Source organism: Podarcis vaucheri (genome assembly GCF_965113315.1).
Source record: "Podarcis vaucheri genome assembly, chromosome: 3".
Lineage (NCBI taxonomy): Eukaryota > Metazoa > Chordata > Lepidosauria > Squamata > Lacertidae > Podarcis > Podarcis vaucheri.
In genome coordinates this window covers 111900219-111924466 of record NC_138761.1, presented here as the reverse complement: position 1 = coordinate 111924466, position 24248 = coordinate 111900219, and the positions used below count along the sequence as shown (strand labels likewise).

The following is a 24248-nucleotide window of genomic DNA, read 5'->3' as shown; positions in this document are numbered from 1 at the left end:
AAATGCACGCCTTTATAACATGTCAAATGTGAAATGGCCCCCAGGTAGCTAGTTAGGCTTGGCTTTGGGAAAGCCAACTTTAATCCCTTGCTTTATAAATGCCCCATTAGATTAAGTTCTGGTTAATTACAATAACGAAACCTGAGGGGCGAAGGAACTTCAGGGCTCAGGGCCGAATGACGTCCATCAAAGCCTTGAGACTTTCCCCAGGCTGCATATCCCATACTGGCCTCGTTCCACACTCTCCTCAAGTGCTTTTGCCCGGCTGAAATATATCACTGATCTATGGCAGTGCCTCTTGCTCGCCTGGGTTTAGAGTGAGAGTGGCCTTCCAACTTTCCCGTGGTTCAAATGTAAACCTGATGTCCAAAGCTAAGAGTCACATCTGCTGCTACTCCCACTTTTCTACCTCTGGTCCTCCCCATGGAGCATCCTAGAAGGTTGTATATAGGTTGTATTTCCTTGACATCTGATGGGAGGGCGTTCCACAGGGCGGGCACCACTACCAAGAAGGCCCTCTGCCTGGTTCCCTGTAACCTCATTTCTCACAGGGAGGGAACCACCAGAAGGCCCTTGAAGGCGGACCTCAGTGTCTAGGCTGAATGATGGGGGTGGAGACACTCATTCAGGTATATTTGGCCGAGGCCATTTAGGGCTTTAAAGGTCAGCACCAACACTTTGACTTGTGCTCGGAAACGTAATGGTCTTTTAGGACCAGTGTTATATGGTCCTGGCGGCCACTCCCAGTCACCAGACTAGCTGCTGCATTCTGGATTAGTTCTAGTTTCCGGGTCACCTTCAAAGGTAGCCCCACGTAGAGTGCTTTGCAGTAGTCCAAGCAAGAGATAACTAGAGCATGCACCACTCTGGCGAGACAGTCCGCGGGCAGGTAGGGTCTTAGCCTGCGTACCAGAAGGAGCTGGTAAACAGCCACCCAGTCAGCTTATACTTTGGAATTGCTTGCAAAGGCATTTGCGTAGCTGCTCTTTTGAAGACCAACTTACTGGAGTCATCATCTTTTTATTGAAAGTGAAAGTGATGTTGGCACAGTTGTCCTGATAGTAAGCATCGGAGTTGCACGTGCTTTTCACGGGCTGCTGATTGGAAGGCCAGCATTCGCCTATGTTGTCGCAGGGACCTACGAAGCAGTGGTCCTCTTTGACAGGGTGGCAGGTATGGCCTGTGGGACACTCGCTGTGACCTTTCGCGCTTATCAAGCAAGGCTTTGGACCACACCAGACCTAGAATGGAAAAGACAATTCAGTTAGCAGCTGGACACTTGGAACGCATGGAAAAGGAGGCAGGCTGAGGCAGCCAGGAGTCCCAGGACAGTACCTTAGAGCATGTGACTTTTCCGTTCACACACTGACAGCTATTACACTCATCGTCCCATTTAGTTCCATCTGGAATAATGTGCCCACTGCCGATGCAAGGCCTCCCTGAAACTGAGAGGGAAAGTAGTTTAGGGATTGACTCACAGAGATGCCTTTGACTCAACATTTTATGAATGATGAGATACTTTAAGTAAAGGAACCCGAGTATTGGTTTTGATTTTTTAACAGATGTGTACATGTGTAGAATTTTTTTCAACAAGCTGCTTTTTTGGGTATTTCTATCATCATCATCATCATCATCATCATTTTATTTTGACAACATAATAATCATAAATAAAGAATAAAACTGTGCACCCCGCCACCAAGACCATTCCATCGTAACTATCCAACCTCTTGCGATGGTTTGACCCCTTTCCGTTTTAACAGTACAAATTCTGCAAACATATCTCCTCAAAATCATTTCTCCTGCATATTCCCCATCTTACCTTAATGGCACGTCAATTTACCATTAATAGCTATATCCCACACCTCTTTATACCACTCTTCCATTTTACATTCTGCTTCCCCTTCTACTTCCTAGCTATAACTTGCACAGCTGTCAATAAATTTGCGAGCAAGTCCTTGAAAGCCAGTGTACCTTCCACCCCATCGTAAATTAATAACAATGCTATGGCTGGACTTTTGGTCAGCTTGAACCCGGTGATTTCTGTTATCTCCTTAAACACCCTTTGCCAGATTATTTTTTTTATATATTTACACCCCCACCACATGTGAACGCAAGTCCCGGTTTCCTGGCATCCCCTCCAACATAACACTGAATTCTCCATTTTAGGGGTGGTCCTCCAAATAATATTGGGACTCCAAAATCCCATCAGCACCAACGTTCAGGGTGGTGGTCAGGGACGAAGGGAGTTGTGGTCCACCAAACATCTGGAGGGCCACAGGGTCCCCACCCCAGCTTTCGCTCCAGTACTTTAGCAATGCTTCCCTCCTCCCTCTTCCCATCCCTTCTCCTCCCTGTTCAATCGCGAACACACAGATAGACATTCTGGAATTCTTTGCTCATCCATATTAACTACTGGGAAGGAAAGGAGGCTTTGTTTTACTTTACAAGCGACGGACTACTATATATATATAAATCCAATACCTTCTTGGCATCTGGGGCCAATGCGGCCGGCTGGGCAGATACAACGGTACCCGTTGATTTCATCGACACATGATGCTCCAAAAGCACAGGGCGAGGACTGGCATTCGTTGATATCTGGTAAGGCAGAGGGCGGAAAGAAGATTAGTAGGAATAGCAATGGTGTAATTAATTAATATGGGCTGCATAGATCAACCCCCCACCCACCTGAATGAAGAGTTGTAAAGCTGCGAACCTTGCTCAAAATTTTAAAGAAGATTTTAAAGGAAAATCAGGACACAAGTAGTTGCTTAATAGTTTTCAGTAAAGCTCATAAGATAACCTACAAAGCTGCCTTTTACAGTACCAGGGCTAGCTAGCTCTCTGGGGTTTCTTGCCAAACATCTTCTGTCTTGGCTAGAGTCAAGTGCGCATTTTGTACATTTGCAACCAAGATGCCCGGGCACCAGGATGGCACCTGACATTTCCACCATCTGGAGGTGCATGTTGACTTTTTCCACACACTAGCAACACATCCTGTAGAATTCTACCAGTTATATTTTATCTGCGCAATCGGAATGAATTTCGGGAACCAAAAGGCTTTTTCTGTGCAGCCAGAGCAGGAGCAGCGAACAACGTTAGTCGCTTGTTGTTGCTTATCTTCGCTTACCCCCTTCCCACTGACCTGCTCATAGGTTGTGAAGAATATTCCTATGTTATAAATGGTCACCATTCAGAAAAAAGAGGCAGGAATAGGCCAATATATATGTAGACTGTCCCTGGATCAGGTGAGAACTTAAAGAAGTTCTCAAAGTTCTTAATCTAGCTCAGTGTTTCTCAACCTGTGGGTCCCCAGATGTTGTTGGACTACAACTCCCATCATGCCTAGCCAGCATGACCAGTGGTCAGGGATGATGGGAGTTGTAGTCCAACAACATCTGGGGACCCACAGGTTGAGAACCACTGAAGGTTGTCATCTGAACTAGCCAGATGTGTAACTGATCAATCAATCAATCACAGCCAGTCCATCATTTGAAAAATAAGACTTTATAGCTGCCTTGCCCCCAAAATGGCAGCCAGGCATTTCACTTTGGCAACTGCAACCTTGGGTTTAAGGAGCTATTTGGAGCCTATTCTTATATATCCGAGTTTCTAACACTGCTAGAGAAGCTAAGGGGGTTGATTCCAGGACCTGGGACCTGCCAGGCATTTTCTCCGCTCAACAAAAATGCCCTTCCAATCTGGCCTCCATATCCAATTTGCATTACTGGCATAAACTATTTCTTGTTTTCTTGTTGCACTTCCTTTTAAATCCTGAGGTGGCCTCTTGCTTTTAATGTGTATGCAACCTCTAGTTCTGCAGGCAAAAAACCCCCTCTGTTACTAATTTAGGAAACATTTTTTATTGGGCAGAATTCCTCATCACAGGAGCTCTGAAAGGGCACAGTCTAAGGGGGGCTTTGAAGCCCCGTGAAATGCATCAGCAGGGGTCAGCAAACTTTTTCACTGTCCCTCAGACCTTGTGCGGAGCTGGACTATATTTTTTGGGGGGCGGGGAATTAAAAATGAATGAATTTCTATGCCCCACAAATAACCCAGAGATGCATTTTAAATAAAAGGGCACATTTTACTCATGTAAAAACACGCTAATTCCCAGACTGTTCATGGGCCGGACTTAGAAGGTGATTGGGCCGGATCCAGCCCCCGGGCCTTAGTTTGCCTACCCATGATCTTCTTGACACTTTAAGTTTCCAATTCACAGATTGCTAGCGGTCACCAGAACCCGCGGGACTCTGGGCAAGTTAGAACCAACTTACTCTACGGTTTTTCAGGAGACTTTTAGCATGACTCATTTTCTCCTGCAAACAGGGGCACAGATCTCTCAGGGACATTATATTTGATTAAAGGAACTGCCACTGAAGTCTCTTGCCAAGCGACACAGAAAGGGCCATATGTGCCAACCGCAATTTAGCAAAAACAACAACATATATTACACCTCCTGTTCTAATGTAACTTTAGGCCAAAGTTAAGAGCTGAAGGATTGCAAACACATACTTATCCTGCAGTCGGGACCCGCAAAACCTGGAGCGCATTCGCAACGGTACCAGTTGTCTCCATCCACACATGTCCCACTATTATAGCTGTTTGGGGAGAACGAGAAAGAACTTTGCTTAGTTGACGCCTTCTCACTTTCACAAATGCATGTTCTTTAAGCCCTTTAGCAAAAAGCAGCTTACACAATTGTAACTTAAGCAACACTGGCCCATTCTGATTTTAAAGTAGGAGAGAATACTGTTGCACAAATGGGACCTGCGACAAAATGTTGCAGCACGGACTGCTTCTGTATTTAAGCTTCTGGCCACTCCAGTCCTTTCCTCCCACCTGGTTCCCCTATCCAAGAGGTCTCCTATTCTGTGTCCAAAGAAAATGATCAGTGTCCACTGGGGATGTTTCTGGGGTGCTGGGGGTGGGAGTAGACACACTCAGGCCAAATCCCAGCTCCATTAAAATCATGGATTCCCCCATTTATTTCTATGGGCAGCCTTCAACTTCCATCCTTTAGATCATTTAAAAGCAGCTTTTAAAGAGTTCTTATCGCTGCTAAATGGAAGAGTAATGAAATTCCCTCTATATAAGACTGGATCCAAAAGCTGACAGAATATGCTGAATTTATCAGAAAAAAATAAAGAATAAATCAAACCAGAAATTTGTTTCAAAATGGGAGGTTTTCAAAGAATATTCAAAATATAAATATAGTAGTTTAAACTCTGTTGCAGCATTCGAGGAACTTCAGTAATAGTTGTAAGACAGATATAAGAATTAAGATATATTAAGAAAAAGTTTAATTATGATAAAAGTGTGTATTGGCAAAAAGTAATACGAAATTGAAATATGGAATAGACGGGAGGTTGGGTCTTTAGTGTTAAGACCAATTTTTGTTTTATTGTTTGTTAACACCTCCACCCCGGTTTCCACCCAGAGGTCCCTCAAGGCAAAATCAAAAGGGGTCTTTCTAAGGAAAGATGATCAGGGGTGGACATATGCAAATAAAAGTGCAATTCATTCCTAGGCCCATCTGCTTACCAAGGATGTGGACTGCAATCATTGGTATCTGTAAAGAGATAAGAGACAAAGATGCACAATTAGCAGGCAGTGCTTTTTTTCTTAAGAAAAAATAAGTTTAGAGGAACTCTCATTTTCCTATTCGTATTGAAATACTGCCCCTCAATGAGGCCAAACAGAGAATTACAAAATGTTTAGGGGTATGCGTCCCCCTGCGTCCCCCCCCCCCGTCTACAGGTGTCCCCTTCCAAAACAGGTTTGAACTAAATTGCTAAAACACACACACTAAACAAATGCACATAGGATTCTTTGCAAAGTATTGTCTGGAAGAAACATCAACAGATTCAAAAGTGGCCAGGCTGCTGCAACCAAGGAACAGATGAGAACGAACCAGAATGGGGGTTAATGTTTTTTTCCAGGGTGGTGGGTGGGTTGAAAGGAAGCGGCAGTGTGAACACGAAAACATCTGTCTCCACTTATCTCATTTGCAACTTTCTCAGGCCCAGGTCAAAGCTCCAGTCCCACAATGTCATTAAAGCCCAATGATTCAGGTGATGCGAACGCCCCACATCAAACGGCTTCCCCCTTCTGGTTTTAATCTCAAATCCCCCCAGGGCAACGAGATGAGCCAATTTTCTCATTGTCAGCCACCGCCACTTCAGAAAGAGTTTGGGTATATTAGAGCAGGGAATAAAGAGAGAAAGCGCTTACTCTGAGTGCAAGTCGGTCCTTCCCAGCCCTCTTTGCACACACACGTGAAGGAATCTCCACTGACAACACAAGTCCCGCCATTATGACAAGGGTTCGGGAGGCAGCTGCTGTTCCTTGCTGGAAAAAGAAGAGGCAAAACAGAGTTTCTTGCAAAGTTCTCAAAAACGGCACAGGGCTTTAAATCAGGGGTGCCGAACCTCTGGCCTTCTGAATGTGAACTGCCCTGAGATGTACAGAGGAGGGGGGGGGCATAATAAATTAAATAAATAATAATAATAATTTATTATTTATATCCTGCCCATCTTGCTGGGTTTCCCCACCCACTCTGGGCGGCTTCCAACAAAACATCAAAAATACAGTAAAACATCAGACATTAAAAACTTCCCTAAACATGGCTCCCTTCAGATGTCTTCTAAAAGTCAGATAGTTGTTTATTTCCTTGACATCTGATGGGAAGGCGTTCCACAGGGAGGGCGCCACTACCAAGAAGGCCCTCTGCCTGGTTCCCTGTAACCTTACTTCTCGCAGTGAGGGAACCGCCAGAAAGCCCTCAGAGCTGGACCTCAGTGTCTGGGCCGAACAATGGGGGTGGAGACACTCCTTCAGGTATACTGGGCCGAGGCCGTGTACAAATGTTACAAAGAAATAATGCTGCTGAACTCCCGACACCCGCCAGCCCCCAGCTAGTATGGCCGCTGGTCAGCCAGGACAGAGAACAGGAGTCCAGTCACATCCAGAGGACCGCAGGTCCCACTACCCATCAAAATATATTATGATGAGCAGAGTCCACGACCATTTACTAACCGATGTTGCAGGTGGCGCCTTCCCATCCTGCGGGACACATGCACTTGAAGGCATCTCCCTCATCATAGCAGGTCCCTCCGTTGTTGCATGTGGCTTCGTCACACTGACTGTCGCCTGCAGGCGTTCAAATGGAAAAGCAGGGTTAGTTAGAAGCGAACATGCTCCCCCTCAAGCCGTATGTCGAACGGGCTCAGGGCAGACAGGCTCTCCAGGAAATCATTGCAGAAACAGCTCACCCATTTCCCTGAGAGTTATTGCACCCCACCTTCCAGCTCATGGTCTTATATATATAACTTGTATTAAATTTTCTGTTTTACCATTTAAAGTACTCATTTTCACATCCTTAAGATATCAGTGACTTCCCCTCTTCTCTCTCCATGGTTCATTTTACATATCGTAAATCCCTGCATATTTTACAGAAACTTTATCTTTCAGTATTCCATTATTACATCCATCAAAACTTATTTACACTGTTGAAGTTATCTTCATGCTACCAGCGTTTTCAGCTGTACACAATTATTTTCCCTATATTCAATAAACGCTTTCCAATCTTCTCTAAATGTATGTTCTTGCTCTCTTATTCTATATGTTAAGTCTGCAAGTTGTGCATATTCTGTCAATTTAAGTTGCCATTCTTCATTGGTTGAGACCTTGCTCGTTTTCCATTTTTGGGCTAACAAAACACAGGCCACAGTTGTTGCATACATAAATAGCCTTTTTTGACCCCTGGGAATTTCAGTCTGAATTATCCCCAACAGAAAGGACTCTGGATTTTTGGGGAAAGTACTTTTGAACGTCGCCCCCCCCAATTCATTATGTACCATTTCCCAATACTCTTTTACTCTTTCCAGCTCATGGTCTTAGAACGTGAACGCCAACCGCACTACATGTACGTGCATTCGAGAACTGGTTCTTGGGAATGGTCATTTGATTGACAGGAGGTTCAGAGACCTTGAGCTTTGACATTCCCCCAGTTCATCTGTCCATGTTTGGCACCCGGGAAATAAAGAGATTCATCTTAAGGAAGAACTTTGGCATGTGTGCCTATAACGCATCTAGTTTCGAGCTCCTGATCTGATCCTTTTTTAAAAACAACAACACCAAACTCAATGTACTTTGGGGGACGGGGAAAATGACACTTCGTTGCACAACGCAGCCAGCCACGAACCACGGCTTGCTGTAAACAATGACTCCGGCTTCGCTCCCCTGCCCGGTGCAAGGAAACAAACCACAAAGCTTGGCTCCTCGCGATGTCCCAAACCCAAGTTTGTGGTTTGCTTCTCCCCAACGAAGCACGATCGCCGAACCAAGTACAAATCTTGGCTTGCTGATCGCAATTTGTTTATGGGGAAGGGGGAAAAACAAAACCACAATCTCAGGTTCCGACATCAAGGTAAGCCAAGCGTTGTGGTTTGTTGTGAGGAGTGAGAGACAGGAGCGAGTGGAGAGGCTGCCTTTTCACCGTGAGCCAGTTTACGGTGCACGGCAACGATCGGCCAATGAGGCTATTATAATAAGCCGGCCCCATTCGTAGACCAAACTAGGCACCACCCAACTTTAGTGGTGGTACCGATCTAGGGTATCTCCCCAAAAAACACTCACGCGAGTGGCAGGTTTTCCCTTTCCAGCCATTTTTGCACTCGCAGAAGAAATCGTTCACCAAGTCTCGGCAAGTTCCTCCGTTGTGGCAGGGGTTTTTGCTGCAGTCGTTGATATCTGGAAGGAAGAGGAGGGAGTTAAAGGGAGAAAAAGAAGCGTTGTGGCAAAGGAGCTTGCTTTTATCCTCAGGCATGTCGCAGCCCTCCTTTTGGCCTCCCATCCCAAAGTCTGGATTAAGCGCCTTAATGCCACTGCTGACGTTATCATGTTTATTCTGCACCATACCCCACCGCTCACTTTCAACTTCCCTTGCCAACACACACCACTCTGGCTCCCTCGAAACAAATATAACAGTTAAGCTGAAAGCAAATGAGGCCTTATTACATAATGATTCTGTGTCAAGGCCAAAGGCTAGCAGTTCAGCCCCTCCTCTGCCTTCTCGAAGCAGCGGAGAGGAAAAGGGAGGTATTTCAGAGATGGGAAACTCTGCGTTTGGATTAGAAGCTAGTCATCATCTCAAAACTAAATGACAGCAAGAGAAACCCTTACAGTAAAGGTTTCTACTGACAGGAGCCTCATAAACCAGGGCTGGGGGACGTTTGGACTCAAGAAATTGTTGGACTACAACACCCATCATCCTCAACCACTGCCCACGCTGGCTGGGGCTGATGGGAATTGGAGTCCCAACATCTTGAAGGCACAAAGTTGGGGGAGGCTGTTCTACGATGCCAAGATAGGAGCGATGAGATGTTCTGTCTTTATAGAGGAGAGTACATGGAGATTGGATATAAAACCTTCAAGCCCTTTATTCAGCAGTACTCAGGTTGGCAAAAGGACCACTCCAGTTTAAGTGACCCATTCCCTTCTGAATTCAAATTACTGGCAGCCAAGGTTTCATCACATGTGTCATCCCTAAACGTATATCTTTTTTTATCTTTTCAAAACTTCTCTGGTTTTAACAAGGCAAAAATATAGTTTAAGCAACTCCAGAGTCACTTAACTCCAAAGTCAAAGGAGCCAGCCGGTTCATTTAAGTAGTTCAAATGGCTCCACGAACTGTGGCGAGGAAAGCATCTTGTCCAGTCAAAGGCGACCATGGGGTTGCGGCGCTCATCTCAATTTTGGGCTGAAGGAGCCGGCGTTTGTCCACAGACAGCTTTCTGGCTAGCATGAGTAAACCACTTCTGGCGCAACCAAACACCGTGACGGAAACCAGAGTGCATGGTTTACCTTCTCGCTGCAGCCGTACCTATTTATCTACTTGCACTGGCGTGCCTTCGAATTGCTAGGTTGTGGCAGGAGCTGGGACAGAGCAACGGGAGCTCACTCCGTCGCGGGGATTCGAACCGCCAACCTTCCGACTGGCAAGGCCAAGAGGAATGCAACTCTTCTGCAGCTTATGGTGCTGCATATGTAGCAGAAACTCAGCAAGCTGGCTGTCTGCTGACCCAAATCAAGAACCAAAATCCAGGCAGAGATGGAGAGGGTGCCATCTTGGCTGTGAGTTCTAGAAGACCTGCTCCCTGCCTGGCAGGCTTCTTTCCAATTAGCCAGAGAGAGCAGCGCCCTGATTGACTCCAGCTACAAAAGCTGAGGCCGCTAAGGAGGCCAGCGACCATTCTGGCTGTGTCTTAGTGCAGACCCAGGTCATTGAGTCTGAGCTTCCACAGCTGCCAGCCACCATGAGCCACCATTGGCAGGACTTGCAGCAACAGCAGCAGATACGTTCTTTGCTCATGATAACATTTAATTCTCTTGCTAATTATGCTATTTTAAGTGTGCATTTTATAATTAGCAATGCTTTCAATGCTCAAGGTTTTCTCAGTTCATTTTGCTGTACTGAACTCGCATTCTGATGTTAACCTCCTTTGTAATGTTTCATTTTGAAATCTTTTGAGATAATATTTTAGTTTCCTGTTAAGTAGGTTGCTTTGAGTGTATGCTTCATATCTGACTTTCTTCAGCAATGTTTTATTATTTAAGTGAAGTAGACTTATAAATCATTGTGGACTTATAAATCATTAAATGTGTCAATATGAATGGAAGTTATAAATATTGCAGCTGCTGTATAAGGGATTACTATTGTGACTGGAATGTAACTGAAATCAATAAGATTTTGGAACGTAGAAATAAAGGAAATAATTATCAACCACCAATTCTAGCATGTGGGGACCACCTAAATTATGAACTTTGGTATTCAAATGATTGATATTGGAACTGTGTTGTAATTTGGCATTGATATAATGAGGCTATTATTGGATTATTGTAATTGAAAATGAATAAAAATTATTAGCAATGTTTTATTCTGGATCATTTTATCTGAAGTTTTACTATGTTGTAAAAGTCTTTTGAGATATAAAGCAGTATCAAAATGAAATTAGTATGAATGAATGAATGAATAAATAAATAAATAAATAATAGGGTAGCATCTTTCTTTTAAGAACAAAAAACACCCATTGCTCCTTAAGATGATCTTTTCAGGACTGCAGTCCAGACAGAGGATGTGAAAAGTGTCAACACAAAGAACGACAGAGTCTCCATCCCTCAACCACCTCCCTTCCAGTAGAGAAACAAAGATCCGCTTACTGGCTTCGCAGAAGGTGCCTTCCCAGCCATCGCTACAAATGCATTTGTAGGAATTGATGCCATCAATACATGTGCCGCCATTCTTACACGGGTTGCTCTCACAATCGTTGATGTCTGCAACAAAATTAAGAGAGATGAAGCACAAAAAAGGAAGTTTAGAAAACTGGGGCTGGATGGAGGAGGTGGGTTAACCATTGAACCCAGAGCTTGCTCCGTCTGGACCCAAACTGCAACCCAGTGCAAAAAAAAAAAAAGACAAGCGAAAGGAGAAGGCTCCTAAAAAAAGCAAGCAAACTCTCCATACCTTAAAAGGTTTGAAAACATTCCTTTAAGACGGCGCATAAAACCCCCCAGCGTAAAATTTGCCATCTACTGCCAGAGGCCTTTTGTATTGTTTATAAAGTTGGCATTTATTTTAAAAAGACAAAAACCCAAGGTGAACGTTCAAGGCTAAAGGTAAAGGGACCCATGACCATTAGGTCCAGTCGTGACCGACTCTAGTGTTGCGGCACTCATCTCGCTTTATTGGTCTAGGGAGCCGGCGTTTGTCTGCAGACAGCTTCTGGGCCATGTGGCCAGCATGACTAAACCGCTTCTGGAGAACCAGAGCAGCGCACGGAAACGCCATTTACCTTCCTGCCGGAGCGGTACCTATTTATCTACTTGCACTTTGACGTGCTTTCAAACTGCTAGGTTGGCAGGAGCAGGGACCGAGCAACGGGAGCTCACCCCGTCACAGGGATTCGAACCGCCGACCTTCTGATCGGCAAGTCCTAGGCTCTGTGGTTTAACCCACAGCGCCACCCGCGTCCCTACCTAGGAGCCTCTTAAAACGAGCTTCCTTGAGGCCAAGGGAATACTAGCATCGACTGGCCCACCAAGGAGGAAGAAAAGAACTTCGAGCAAAAGTCCCAAAGGGTCCTTGTTGACTGCAGCCAACCCCTTGCTCCCAAGGCCAAACAAGCTGTGGCGTGCAAGGCATTTACACAGGTGGCTGTGGAGAAAGGAGGGCCGGGTTCACCACAAAAGCAGGGCGAGGAGAAACTTACTTTCGTGGCAGTAGGTGCCGGTGAAGCCTTTGCTGCATTCGCAGGTGAACTTGCCTCCCGCCTGGCTCTTGCACTTCCCATGGGGACCGCAGACATTGGAAGAGATGTAGCGGACGCCTTCCGGGGTGCTGTTGGACGCCACGGCAACCGTGCAGCTGTCAATGACTGCAGGGGGAAGGAGACACGGACCCAACATGAGCTCTCAAAAGACCCACGCCGTCCCTGGCCTCCTGCGGGTCAAGGGCTTTGTGCTTTCTCTTAAAACAAGCAGGCCCTATAAAACAGCGGGGCCAGATTTCTTCGCCAAGGGGAGCCACATCCCAGCGGCGGGGGGTGCCCCACTCCCACATGCAAGTGTAGGACACACTGGTATGCAACTGCCCCTCTCAGCTAAGCCACAGAGATCAGCTCTTGCCTCCTCCCAACTCAAATTCTTAATACAATGATTGGGGTGGGGGCGCAGTTGTCTTGTCCCGTGGGCTAGGCAGGGAAGTTTAAACTTCCCCATCTACGCCCCCCAGCTGTGTTTACTTCCCCACCCCCATCTGAACTGTTAAAATTTGTGGGGGTCTTGAAAGGTCTAGGACAGTGTTTCCCAACCTTTTTGGGGCAACGGCACACCTGTTTAATGAAAAAAAATCTCGCGGCACACCACCATTACAGCCCCGTGACGTCAGCGCGCAGCGTCACGCCGGGAGGGACGCACGAAAGTGAAAGTTTTTTCCCTCCCCCTTGCCGGGGAACCTCCAAGCTTTGGGGGTGGGAGGAGGCAGCAGAGCGAGGGACTGAGGGACGGTGGCAACTGAGGCGGCGGCGGCTGTTGTGGTGGCGGCGATAGCGGGCGGAGGAGGGGGCGGCGGCGGGGCTTGAGGAGCCGTCGCCGGGAGCTGCTGCTGCTGTTGTTGCTGCTGCTGCCCGGACATGCCGGCCTCCTCCTCCTCCGCTGTCTCGCGCTCCTCCCTTTTGCACGCGCTGCCCCGCCGCTCGGCACCACCACCGCGGAGCCGCCCCCGGCTTGACGCGGATCCTCGCCACCGCCGCGTCTCACCGCCCGACTCGCCCGCCTCCCTCCCACGGCACACCAGCCAACGTCTCACGGCACAGTAGTGTGCCGCGGAACACCGGTTGGGAAACACTGGTCTAGGAAAAGTTGATGGAGCTGAGGTTAGCCACCTGAGGTCTAATGCAAGCCTTTTTCAAGTACAGGGGTACTTCAGGTTACATACGCTTCAGGTTACAGACTCCGCTAACCCAGAAATAGTACCTCGGGTTAAGAACTTTGCTTCAGGATGAGAACAGAAATTGCGCGGCGGCAGCAGCAGGAGGCCCCATTAGCTAAAGTGGTACCTCTGGTTAAGAACAGTTTCAGGTTAAGAACGGACCTCCAGAACGAATTAAGTTTTAACCCGAGGTACTACTGTACCCAAAAGCCTCAGGGCCACAGCGACTCGTACCAAGGAACCACAATACACCATGACACAGCTGAGCCATGCGTGCAAGTCCCATTCTGAGCCACGCATACAAGCCTTGGCCTAACAAGGGCAACATATAGTGCTGCAGAATTACTACTTGCCACACACCCCCCCCGAAAGCCAACACTCTGCTGTTTTTGTCTTCTGTATGACAGAGCTAGGAATACGGTAGTTAAAAAAAGATGCCCTAAAACAGAGTTGGAAAACGGTCTTTGAAACCACCATCCCTTGTGGACAGTGTTTCAGGGGCCACATATGGAAAGGTGGCTGCAGGAAAGAAAATAAAAAAAGGTAACGGATCCCTGGACAGTTAAGTCCAGTCAATGGCGACTATGGGGTTGTGGCGCTCATCTCGTTTTCAGGGCGAGGGAGCCAGCATTTGTCCACAGAACACTGTGACGGAAACCGGAGCACCTTCCCGCCACAGTGGTACCTATTCATCTACTTGCACTGGTGTGCTTTCGAACTGCTAGGATGGCAGGAGCTGGGACAGAGCAATGGGAGCTCACTCTGTCACGGGGATTCGAACCACCGGCCTTCTGATAGGCAACAGCCCAAGAGGATCAGTGGTTTAGACCACAGCGCCAACCACATCTTTTGGTGGCTGCAGGTGGGCACCCACCATGCAGGGTACGATCACAGATCAAGGACAGAGTCAAGCCAGGTGAAATTCTTACAAGAGGGCTGCCCGCCTGAGGTTCCCCACGCCTTTGCCTTATAGTGGGGGTTGGGGACCCTTGGCCTTCCAGGTGTCGCTAGACAACAACTCCCATCATCCTTGAATACTGGCTGTTGGGATTTGTAGTGCGGAAACACCCAAAGGGGCAAAGGTTCCTCACCTCTGCCATATTGGACCATTTGCCCAGTAGCTACCAGTTCTCTCCAGGATGTCAAAAAAGGGCGTTTTCCCAGTCCTGACGGAAAGCGTCAGGAATCGAACTCAAGACCTTTAGAAAGTGAAGCATCACATTCCGCCAACCTCCCCGGAAAAATAGCAGGCCACGACATAGCAAACTGGCCAGACGCAACGCCTACCTTCGCAAGGAGTCGAGCGGCAGTGATCCTTGAGGTGCGAGCAGTTCTTTCCCTCGTAATCTTCGGGGCAGTTGCTGCAGAAGTAGTCGTTTTCGTAATTGAAGCACTGCGCCCCGTTCTGGCAAGGGTTGGGCTCGCAATAATCTATGTCCAACTAGGAGGAAAAGGGGAGGCAGGGGAAAAAAGAGGCCGCCTTAAGACAAAGGGCTCATTATCATTACCCTTCACACTGCCGCAAGCAGGAAGCGGCTACGGAATCTGATCTTTTTATTATTATTATTATTATTATGATTCCGGCGCCTCCGATTGCTTGTGTACAGCATACAAAACAACACTTGCCAACTGCACTAAAACGAAAAGTTTATCAAGGAGGGGGCAAAGGTCTAGCAAGCAAGAGTTACTGCAATTTTTAATGGCAATTAACTTTCTCAACACACCAGTCCTGAGAAAGTTTATGAAGGAGTACACACGTGAAATGGATTTTATATTCATAAAAAACAACAGAGGTGCTGTATGTAAGGAAACTATAAATGTCAACTGTGAGAATGGACTAACATCAAGAGAAGGATTAAGAGGAGATTAAAGAGGAAGGAAGCGGTACATGAGGAAGTAATGGACACATGTTTGCAACAGGGAAACCTGATTGTTTTAGGAAATGGTATTAAATTTAAATAATTTGGACTGATTTGTATTAACTTGGAAAACATGCACTGCAAATTTTCAATGTACTTTATGGAACCGTGGGTTTCTCTGTCCCACAGCTATTAAAAAGAAAAGAGGGAGAGGGGTCCATAGCGCTACTTGGTGAATACAGGTATTCAGGACAGCGGTCGAAGCTTTGGGGCTCTTATCTGCAGCTTGCGTTTCAGCAGCCCTCACCTGACAGACATTTCCAGAGAATCCAGCAGGGCAGAGACACTGGAATCCATTGATTTCATCTTGGCAGTGGCCCCCATTCAAACAAGGGTTGCTTGCACATTCATCGATGTCTCTCTCACAGTGATCCCCTGCGTAGCCAAGTGGGCAGGAGCATCGATAACCATTAACCAAGTCCTGAAAAAGGGCACAGAGAGGAAGAAAATAAAGAAAAACAGTCCGCAAGACTCTGAAGGAGCAGAAACGACTATTTATGTATGTGACGACAGCAGCACAAATACCACTGGCCCAGAGATGGAAAGACGATAAAGTTCCGACCAGCGACGAATGGCTGATGAAGATGATGGACTACACCGAAATGGCAAAACTGACCAGGAAAACCAGAAACCAGGAAGAGAAGAACTTTAAGGAGGAATGGGGAAAATTTACAATGTACTTAAGAGAGCACTGTAAACAACTAAAAACTTTGGCAGGATTTGAGTAATGCTTGTAATATACAAAGAACTATGATAAAAATGGATCATTTGATTTAAAAAATAGAGAAAATAAGGGAGGCAGTTGAAAAAAGGGGCAGAGGGAAGTCAAAGGATTCAGGGAATCCTAAACAATGATGTTTGAATTCAAATTGGCTATGTAAAACTCAATAAAAATATTTATAAAAAAAGAAAAAATAGCAAATCAGTTCGCTTGGCCAATCAGAAGCATTCAACGCACACAAAAAATGGTTTTGCTTTACATGTGCATAGGATACTGTATAGAGACATAGATTTGCCGGTGGGCGGGATTTAGATTTGAACCCTAGGCTGGAGCCCTGAATGAGAGAGTATTGATTGCAGAACTGAGCCCAGAATTAGACAGGTCAAAGCACATTGGTCCAGGTTAGCGGCCCCATTCAGACATAAAGCAAAGAGGGACGACACGACTGATTTTTACAGCGAAAGGGCAAGGGGAGATGTACCCCCTGCCCCAGGTCTATTCTCCTAGTACTCTCTGGCTTCTAGCCATTTTTCTCCCTGGCCATTTCATGTGATTTTCAGTGGTGCTAGGGGGAAAGGGAGCTCAAACAATCTCATCTTGGTAAAAAGCTAGGGTAGCTTTGGTCCCCTAACTTGGTGCATCTCTTAATGTTAAAAACAGACACCCACACCCACACACCCCAACACACACTTTGCGTGTGAGCAATAAACACGGCTATTCCCATTACACCTACTTTGACCTTCCACCAGGCTGGGTGGATGGCCATGAGAAAGTCGCTCTCCTCTCAGCCTCGCCTACCTCCCCAGACTGTTGGGAGAATAAAAAGGGGAGGGGAATATGCCCTCCCCCTGGAGGAAAGGTGAAGAAAATGAAGCCATTCTGGCAGGTAAGCGGGATGCAAATTAATAACGGAAGATAGTAATTCACAGTATTCCACATTGGGGGGGGGGGACAGTGATTTGACAATATAAATTAATATAGTTCTATTTTCACTTTGCCATTGTGCAAAATAATTTAAGAGCATCCTATGACACTGCAAGGAAGGCCACACCCCCAGTAAGCCTTTGGAGAGCCTACAGTGTGCTTGTTGAGTCTCAAATACACACTCATGTTTGTTTTAAAATCTTCAAGGGATCAGATTGTGAAACCTCCTTGTCTCCTTAGCCTCAAGTCCCAGAAGCTTATTCAGGGAGGAACCAGTGCCACAATATTAGAATTGGTTCTCTGCTATAGCAGTGCTCAAGAAATCCGACTATCTATGCATTTCAATGCAGACCATGGGCGTAGCTGGGGGGGCTGCCCCCGCCTAAATCAATACAAATCAATAAAATACCCAGCTAACTGGGGTTCTGCCCCCCCCCCCAAAATCCTGGCTACATCCATGGTTCAGACCGACCCAATCTGCAACTCCCAATCTCAACTGTCAATTTTTACACGTCACAGTTCTTTGCTGTAGTTCTCAGCTCAGAAACCATTTTTAAAATGTGCATTCCGACAGAGGGGGGGGGAAACCTATTCATTTCGAAATGCAAACTTTAAAGGCGAACTTTCAACCAGGATTTTCAAGCGCGCAAACCAGCAGATTAAACACAGAAGACGGAATGGGGTGGGTTCCTGGGCAAACGCATTCAAAAGCAACATGGATCAGATGCAAGACCGATAGAATGTGGCTGATCCCTATTCTGCAGTACTGATTTCTGTTGAAAACATACATTGCAACCCAATACATTTCTTCGATCAAATCATATACATTTCTACCGAGAGTCAAGTCCTGATGAGATCAATATGCTGCTGCATAATAAGTGAATGGAAGACTTAAAATTTGGTCCCTTCCCATTTAACTACGTTAAGACGAGCCTTGTTGATTCAGCCTACTGGCCCACCCAGCACCCTGTTCTGGCAGTGGCCACCCGTGGGTGCCCATGGGAAGCCTGCAAGCAAGAGGCAAGTCCGACAGCGTTCTCGTCGTTGCGATTCGCAGCCATTGCTCTCCGCAACTAATCTGCAACTTACCCTGCAAGTTCCTCCATTCTGACATTGTCCAATGCAGTCGTCAATATCTGCAAGTCAGAAAATAGCATCAATCACATATGGGAGTAGGTGAGCCTTTAGAAAGGCAGCGCGCATAGGAAAGGCACGAGAAAGAATTCAAGCGGACTTCGAAACTCTAGGCTAGATAAATCCCTTTGTCCAGCTTCCTGCATGCTTTCCTCCGGATAAGGCCAGGATAATGGGTGGGAACCCCGAGCCATTCTTACAGTGGAGTTAAGCGGAAAACTTCACATCATTGTTTTAAGCCACCTTATCGGCATATAGCCGGTGTCGTGGACTAATGGGTTTGAAAAAAGGGCCTCTTATTCATGCCAGACGGACTACTCCCTTTCTAAAAACATCGGCTGCTGACCGCCACCCTTTGCTGGCTAATGCCAACGGCTGAGCCTCAAAACTCAGAACACAGGTCACCTCTCGCCCGCAGAAACCCAAGCAAAAAAAGCAGCAGTATCAGGCACACGGAGGAGAAGATGCCTACTTATATCACAATTCTGGCCAGTCCAGCCAGGGACACAGTTGCAATAGTAGTTGCCAATCAAGTTCCTGCAGGAATTGGCATTCAGACAAGGTTTGCCCTCGCATTCGTTGGCATCTGAAAAGAGAAGAGAGGAGGGGGTGCTGTCAAAGGGAGAGACACAGACCACACTCTCTCGTTTTCACAGCAAACGGAGTTCATTGGAAGACAAAACAGTTCCTTCTCGTTTTTAAGCTCGCAGGAGTGGATTAGCAAGACTTTTAAAAAAGACAGAGGCGAGGCAATAGTACCGGGGGACTTTCAGATTTTATTTCCCCAATTATTGTTCGTTGGTAATCACGGAGTCCTTGGCCTTAATTAAGAGCAACTTTTTTTTAATAAAAAAAAATACAAAGGGAAAAAAAGAGGGTGGGAGGGAGGGAGAAATAGAGGGAGGCAAGGGAGTTGGAGAGTTTCAAAATGACAGAGCATCATCCCCAGTCATTGGGATGAATACTGTTGGATGAAGAATGCAGACAGCTCATTCTTCATGAGATCATCCAATGCAGCTGCAAATTCTCTCTCTCCTCCTCTAGTCTGAAGGAGTTAATGTGAACAGAGGGACAGGAATCACTTTCCCACCAGGCTGACAGGGAGGTAGCGGGGGAGAGAGGTGGGAGAGGCAGCAAAAGGACACCCTGTCTTAAGAAGAAGAAATGTCAGCAGGAGTCATAGGAACACTCATCACAGCAGATCCTGCAAAGATAAGTCTCCGGGCGGATAAGCTCTGCTGCAGCAAAGAGCCTTGTGGAATCTTAAAACTACTTATTTCAGATCCACACCCTACGTTCAAAGCACTCTTACACCAACTTCAAGAGTCAGGGCTTCCCCCTGCTCCCCAAAGAATCCTGAGAACAGCAGTTTGTTAAAGGTGCCAAGAGTTGTTAGGAGAGCTACAATTCCCAGCACCCTTAAACTACAGCTCCCAGCATACTTCTGGCTGGGGAAGGCAGGGGAGTACAGTCGTACCTTGGATCCCAAACGCTTCACGGGTCGAGCGTCGAACTGAGTGTTTGCGAACGTTCTTTGGAACCCAAACGTCTGACGGGGCTTCTGATTGGCCGCAGGAGCTTCCTGCAGCCAATCAGAAGCCGCACTTCGGTTTCCAAAGGTTTTGGAAGTCGAACAAACTTCCAGAATGGATTCCGTTCGACTTCCAAGGTACGACTGCAGTTTGAGAGCAACTTAAATCTGAGCTGTGACCTAAATTTGTGGCATAAGCCTTTGTGGATTGCGGTCCCTTTCACCAGACGTGTGACATTTCCAAATTAAATAATAGGGGCTTGCATGAGCGGCAAAGGATCGCTGCAGAAATTACTCTGCAGTCTAAAAGTTGATGGCAGGTAGCCGTGGGCATGGTCCTTGATCAGAAGGTCTGTACAAGATTCGGCTAAGGTTCTTTACAAGTTTCTTTGCACATGCACCCAGCTCTCAACAAACACAATCTTGTTGTGTTATGCTATGACATACAGCCAGTGTCTCCTGTTATAGCAGCTTTTCGGGGAATGGAGAATCAAAGCCATGGGGCCAGGGCCAGTATAGTCACCAAAACAGCTTACGGGAGGAAACTGCAGTCATGGAAAGACATGGGTTCTCTGCACGAATGGTCCTTTGGGGACAATCAGGATGAGGGAAAGAAAATGTGGGAGGCTCTATAGATGCCACACAGAAACATTTGCCCACTGTCCCCATACAAGAGCCGCCCAGAGTGGCTGGGACAACCCAGTCAGATGGGCAGGGTAGAACTAATAAAATCACAGTTATTATTAAGAGCAATAGAGAAGATTGCTGTGATTTAGATACGGAAAGGCAAGAAGAAGCCCAGAGACTCCCATGCCTCATATGCTCGAGATCACGCATTTGAAACACGCTGGAACAGGCAGTTATACCATTTACGGCAAATGTTAATAACGTCAATTAGAATCCAATACTTACCAATCTGACACGTTTTGCCAGTCCACTGAGGCGGGCAAATACATTTAAACCCATCGACCAGATCCTGGCAGGTCCCTCCATGGCCGCAGGGGTTTGGAGAGCAGTCGTCGATATCTACCGAGAGAGATTTCGCTTTAGTATGCATGTCTCAGCATCATCGAGAGCAGGCAGGCTGGCAGCCACACTAGGCACGGGCCAAAAGCCATTGCTATATTCAGAAAAGTGAGTCGAACGCTGTAGAGAACGCAGAAGAGCAAGCCACCTCTGATGTTCCAACTCCGAGGAGATTACCCACAAGGGCCTGCAGTACTTGGGCAGCGGGAAAAGTTTCCCTGGCCCTATCCAATATGAAACCATGGCTCCCGGTTTTCATTCTCCTCCCCAACCCACCCTGCAGTTGCAGCTCCAGCAACGCTTACACATTTTGATCATCTGAAATACGTTCATGCGCAGATAGACAGCACTTTCACAACCGAGCAGCCTTTAAAGCAGTATTTCCCAAACTTGGGTCTTCCGTTGTTTTGGGACTACAATTCCCATCATCCCTGACCACTGGTCCCACTAGCTAGGGATGATGGGAGTTGAAGTGCAAAAACAGCTGGAGACCCAAGTTTGGGAAACGCTGCTTTCGAGAAAAGATGTCAGCCAAACCATTTTTGCCCTTGCCCTCAGAGAGAGCCGACGAGCCCGACAAGGCTATCCACGTATAATATCCATTTGCGGGCGTTCACAAAGGACCATTCAAACATCCAGATTCGAGGGGCAAGACATTTGGGATAGCGAACTGGAATTGTCAAAGATCTGGAGGCCCAGCGTGCAAATTTCAAGGAGAGAGCAGAAAGCTGTAGCGTATTACAAGCCCAGGCAGAAATTTCATCGAACCATTAGAAACCACCGAGAAAAGCCAGCACTGCGGTTTGGGTTCGGCAAGGTTTGAAGCTTCTGCTAAGCTGGGAAATTCTTGTCCACTTACTGAGTGTGCAGGTTGGTGCCCCCCAGCCTGGAGCACAGACACACTCAAATCCCGTCGAGGTTTCGAGGCAGCTTCCTCCGTTGTGGCAAGGATCCGAAAGGCAGGCATGTTCCGCTGCAGCAAGAACAGAATCCTCTTCAGCTTGGCCAATGCCGGTGACACAGACAACCTCGTTTTTAAAAAATCACCTGTCCTACTTTCCCTGTCCCCTCCATCTCTTGGGCTCTGAGCTGGTGGGGAACACAGTGCCCAAAACTCCCAACAGTGGCTAGGTTTAGATGGGAAAAGCATCTATTTGAGGGCTGAGCCATCTGCAGGCCGCTGTCTCCCTTTCCAAGCAAGTAGCTCATACTTGCTTAAGGCAGAGTTGCCTCATCTCATGGCAACTGTATTAAAGGTAAAGGTAAAGGGACCCTTGAACATTAGGTCCAGTTGTGGCCGACTCTGGGGTTGCAGCGCTCATCTCACTTTATTGGCCGAGGGAGCCGGCGTACAGCATGACTAAGCCACTTCTGGTGAACCAGAGCAGCACACGGAAACACCGTTTACCTTCCCGCCGGAGCGTTATCTATTTATCTACTTGCACTGGTGTGCTTTCGAACTGCTAGGTTGGCAGGAGCAGGGACTGAGCAACAGGAGCTCACCCAATCGCGGGGATTCGAACCACCGACCTTCTGATCGGCAAGTCCTAGGCTCTGTGGTTTAACCCACAGTGCCACCCGTGTCCCTATGGGCGACTGTATTATCCCCCACCAAACAGAGATAAAACATACCCGAGGCAGGACACTTTGGGGATGCCCACAAGTCACAATGCAAACCTTTCTCAAGCAAAGTAAACTCGTACATGCCAGATATTGTTGGCAGAACCAAAGACATATCCGAAGACCTGAACTCGGGGAGGACCATAGCTCAGCGGCAGGACTATCTGTGCCAGCTGTAACTCCAACCTATTCTCCCTCTCTCCAAAACGTACTTGGCCAGATACAACAATTCAGTCCCAAGGATGTCCTTGCTACTGCTCGCTTCCCGATTTTCGCTCTCTCCTGACCATCTCTCCAGCACAGCCCAGGGCTCACAGCCCCCAAAAGGAGCCAAACCAACCGACTGCAGAGATCCTTACCGATTTCACAGTTCTGTCCCGAGTAACCCTCTGGGCAGGAGCACTGGTACTTGTCCGGTCCGGTGTTGCTGCACGTTCCCCCGTTCAAGCAAGGCGGGTGCGTTCCGCAATAGTTGAGATCTGCAAGGGACCGTCCGGAAAAATGAGAAAGGAGCTGTCTTCCGGGTGGGGGTTTGCGAAGCGCTTCGACCGCCGCCCCACAACCGAGCCATAGGCCGGCGTTACAAAATTAGAGGGTGTCCCCCCCCCCCCGGCGGTGCATCCTTGACCCGCAGCTCCCCCCCTTCGCTGCCTCCCCCAACCTCCATCGTGTTTAACTAGCATTTCAAAGCCGCCTCGAGTGTACCTTTATTGCAGAACTGGCCACCCCAGTTGGTTTCACAGAGGCATTGCCACGGTTCGTTGCAAGTTCCATGGACACAGCCCGGGTGAGGAATGCACTTGTCACAGTACTGACCTTGCCAACCGTACTGGCACCTTCAAAGAAAGAAAGGGAGAGGGGAATTAGTCGCTCGAAAAGAAAGAAACAGGGCCTACAAATCCTTATTTATTCATTTATTTATTTGGGGGGAATTACAGTGGTACCTCGGGTTAAGTACTTAATTCGTTCTGGAGGTTTGTTCTTAACCTGAAACTGTTCTTAACCTGAAGCACCACTTTAGCTAATGGGGCCTCCTGCTGCCAACATGCTGCCGGAGCCCGATTTCTGTTCTCATCCTGAAGCAAAGTTCTTAACCTGAAGCACTATTTCTAGGTTAGCGGAGTCTGTAACCTGAAGCGTATGTAACCCAAGGTACCACTGTACTTGATTTTACAAGTATAAAATTATAACAATACAACCATACACACCCACATTTACAGATTCCTCCAAATCTCTGGACTTGTCACCTCCCTTCCATGGTTCCTATTTTTAAACTATTTCTACTGCATCTTTTCCAACAAACTCCATTGTCTCCATAGTACTTGCTACATTGCAAGCGTTATTGCAACCCTGCCAATGTTTTCGTCTGCTTACAGTGGTCTCCAAGATAAATTATATTTTTTTCCCATCCTTTGCTAAACTTTTGGTTTTCTTGGTTCCTGAGCTTTCCGGTCAGTTTTGTTATTTCGGCATAGTCCAACAGTTTAATTTGCCATTCCTCTCTGGTAGGGACTTCCATCTCTGAGCTAGTAGCACCCATGTACAAATCCTTATTTATATTTTAAGATTTAAAGAGAAGCCTCCCCCACTCCCTGCTCAAAAAAAAAAAAGGGGGGGGAGTATTTGGTGGTTTCTTGTAAACAAACCAAGTTTTTTGTTTCCCCTCCAAGGTCTCTCAAGACACAGCCTATTCTCAGAAAAGAATAACTGTTCTGGGAGCCCCAGTGTGGTGCCACGGAAGACAATACTGTTCTGAAACTCACACAAATGGGAGGGAAGGGAGAATGGGTGCCGGCACACTATAGATCAATCCCTGGGGTTTGACAAATGAATTAATAAAACAGGGGCGGGGAGGAGAGGAGAGAGGAAGAATGAGGATTCTCC

At 47.1% G+C, this 24248-nt stretch overlaps 1 protein-coding gene and 1 long non-coding RNA gene across 2 annotated transcripts in view; one reads left to right on the top strand and one right to left on the bottom strand.

The window, feature by feature from the left end:
• Positions 1-24248, bottom strand: part of JAG1 (jagged canonical Notch ligand 1) — a 67208-nt gene that overhangs the window by 5694 nt on the left and 37266 nt on the right. The window contains exons 6-23 of the mRNA XM_082215447.1: positions 23070-23200; positions 22724-22843; positions 21604-21717; positions 20631-20744; positions 18660-18773; positions 18143-18189; positions 15656-15829; positions 14777-14930; positions 12270-12434; positions 11221-11334; positions 8638-8751; positions 7036-7149; positions 6232-6348; positions 5542-5569; positions 4513-4598; positions 2482-2595; positions 1336-1445; positions 1005-1241 (exon numbers count right to left, since the gene is read on the bottom strand). Of these exons, the coding sequence (XP_082071573.1) occupies positions 1005-1241; positions 1336-1445; positions 2482-2595; positions 4513-4598; positions 5542-5569; positions 6232-6348; positions 7036-7149; positions 8638-8751; positions 11221-11334; positions 12270-12434; positions 14777-14930; positions 15656-15829; positions 18143-18189; positions 18660-18773; positions 20631-20744; positions 21604-21717; positions 22724-22843; positions 23070-23200 (2167 nt within the window). The remainder of the gene's footprint in view (positions 1-1004; positions 1242-1335; positions 1446-2481; positions 2596-4512; positions 4599-5541; positions 5570-6231; positions 6349-7035; positions 7150-8637; positions 8752-11220; positions 11335-12269; positions 12435-14776; positions 14931-15655; positions 15830-18142; positions 18190-18659; positions 18774-20630; positions 20745-21603; positions 21718-22723; positions 22844-23069; positions 23201-24248) is intronic.
• LOC309528336 overlaps positions 12453-24248 on the top strand; it is a 187799-nt gene continuing 176003 nt past the window's right edge. Inside the window, exons 1-2 of the long non-coding RNA XR_014217677.1 lie at positions 12453-12859; positions 13420-13621. This is a non-coding gene — a long non-coding RNA (uncharacterized lncRNA). The remainder of the gene's footprint in view (positions 12860-13419; positions 13622-24248) is intronic.